We start from the raw sequence: 665 nt of genomic DNA, 5'->3' as shown, positions 1-665 counted from the left end.
TCACACGCACACCATTCAGACGCCGACAAACCTGACATAACAAGTGAGAACGATTTCATCCTGGTAATGTACACTCAGACTATTTCTAGGAGTTCACTAGTGCCATTATTTTGTAATCAGATCGTAGCTCTGAATTATGATTTCCCATGTTTCAGACACAAGAGAATGTAATATTAATGTTAGACCACTGTACCTCTGCTGCCTGCAACAGGATGTCCACATTCTTGCTCTTCCTGGCATTAACATTTTGACTGAGGAACTTGAGTAGCTCAGGCACATTGTTCTGACTGCGAGAGCGGGGCAGACCTACGGATAGAGTCATTCAACTGGTTAGGACTGACATAAACCATCTACTAACTGTTTTTCATGAGCAGTATAGGAGAGTGTTCAGGACTCACAGTCTTCAGGCAGCACTTCTTTAAACTGGTCATAATAGGAGGTAAGACGAGCTAGACTCTCCATATTCACTACTTCCTGCAGCGATGTGTCTCCAAACCTAAACGGTAATGCAAAATGAATTTGAATACTAAAATGTATATTGTATATTGACAGTCCAATGAATTACACTGTATGAATAACTGAAGAGGCAAAATATTGGGTCTAATTCACTAAGCAAGCATGCACACACACACACACACACACACGTTTACTTAGCTATCTAAATG

At 40.8% G+C, this 665-nt stretch overlaps 1 protein-coding gene across 1 annotated transcript in view; it reads right to left on the bottom strand.

Moving 5' to 3' along the window:
• Window positions 1–665, bottom strand: part of LOC107551052 (type I inositol 3,4-bisphosphate 4-phosphatase) — a 33,370-nt gene that overhangs the window by 2,080 nt on the left and 30,625 nt on the right. Inside the window, exons 16-17 of the mRNA XM_016232542.1 lie at window positions 399–496; window positions 194–306 (exon numbers count right to left, since the gene is read on the bottom strand). Coding sequence (XP_016088028.1) covers window positions 194–306; window positions 399–496 — 211 coding nt within the window. The remainder of the gene's footprint in view (window positions 1–193; window positions 307–398; window positions 497–665) is intronic.

This window comes from Sinocyclocheilus grahami, unplaced genomic scaffold, assembly GCF_001515645.1.
Source record: "Sinocyclocheilus grahami isolate Dianchi unplaced genomic scaffold, SAMN03320097.WGS_v1.1 scaffold413.1, whole genome shotgun sequence".
Classification (NCBI taxonomy): Eukaryota; Metazoa; Chordata; class Actinopteri; order Cypriniformes; family Cyprinidae; genus Sinocyclocheilus; species Sinocyclocheilus grahami.
This window is presented reverse-complemented; position numbering and strand designations above follow the sequence as displayed.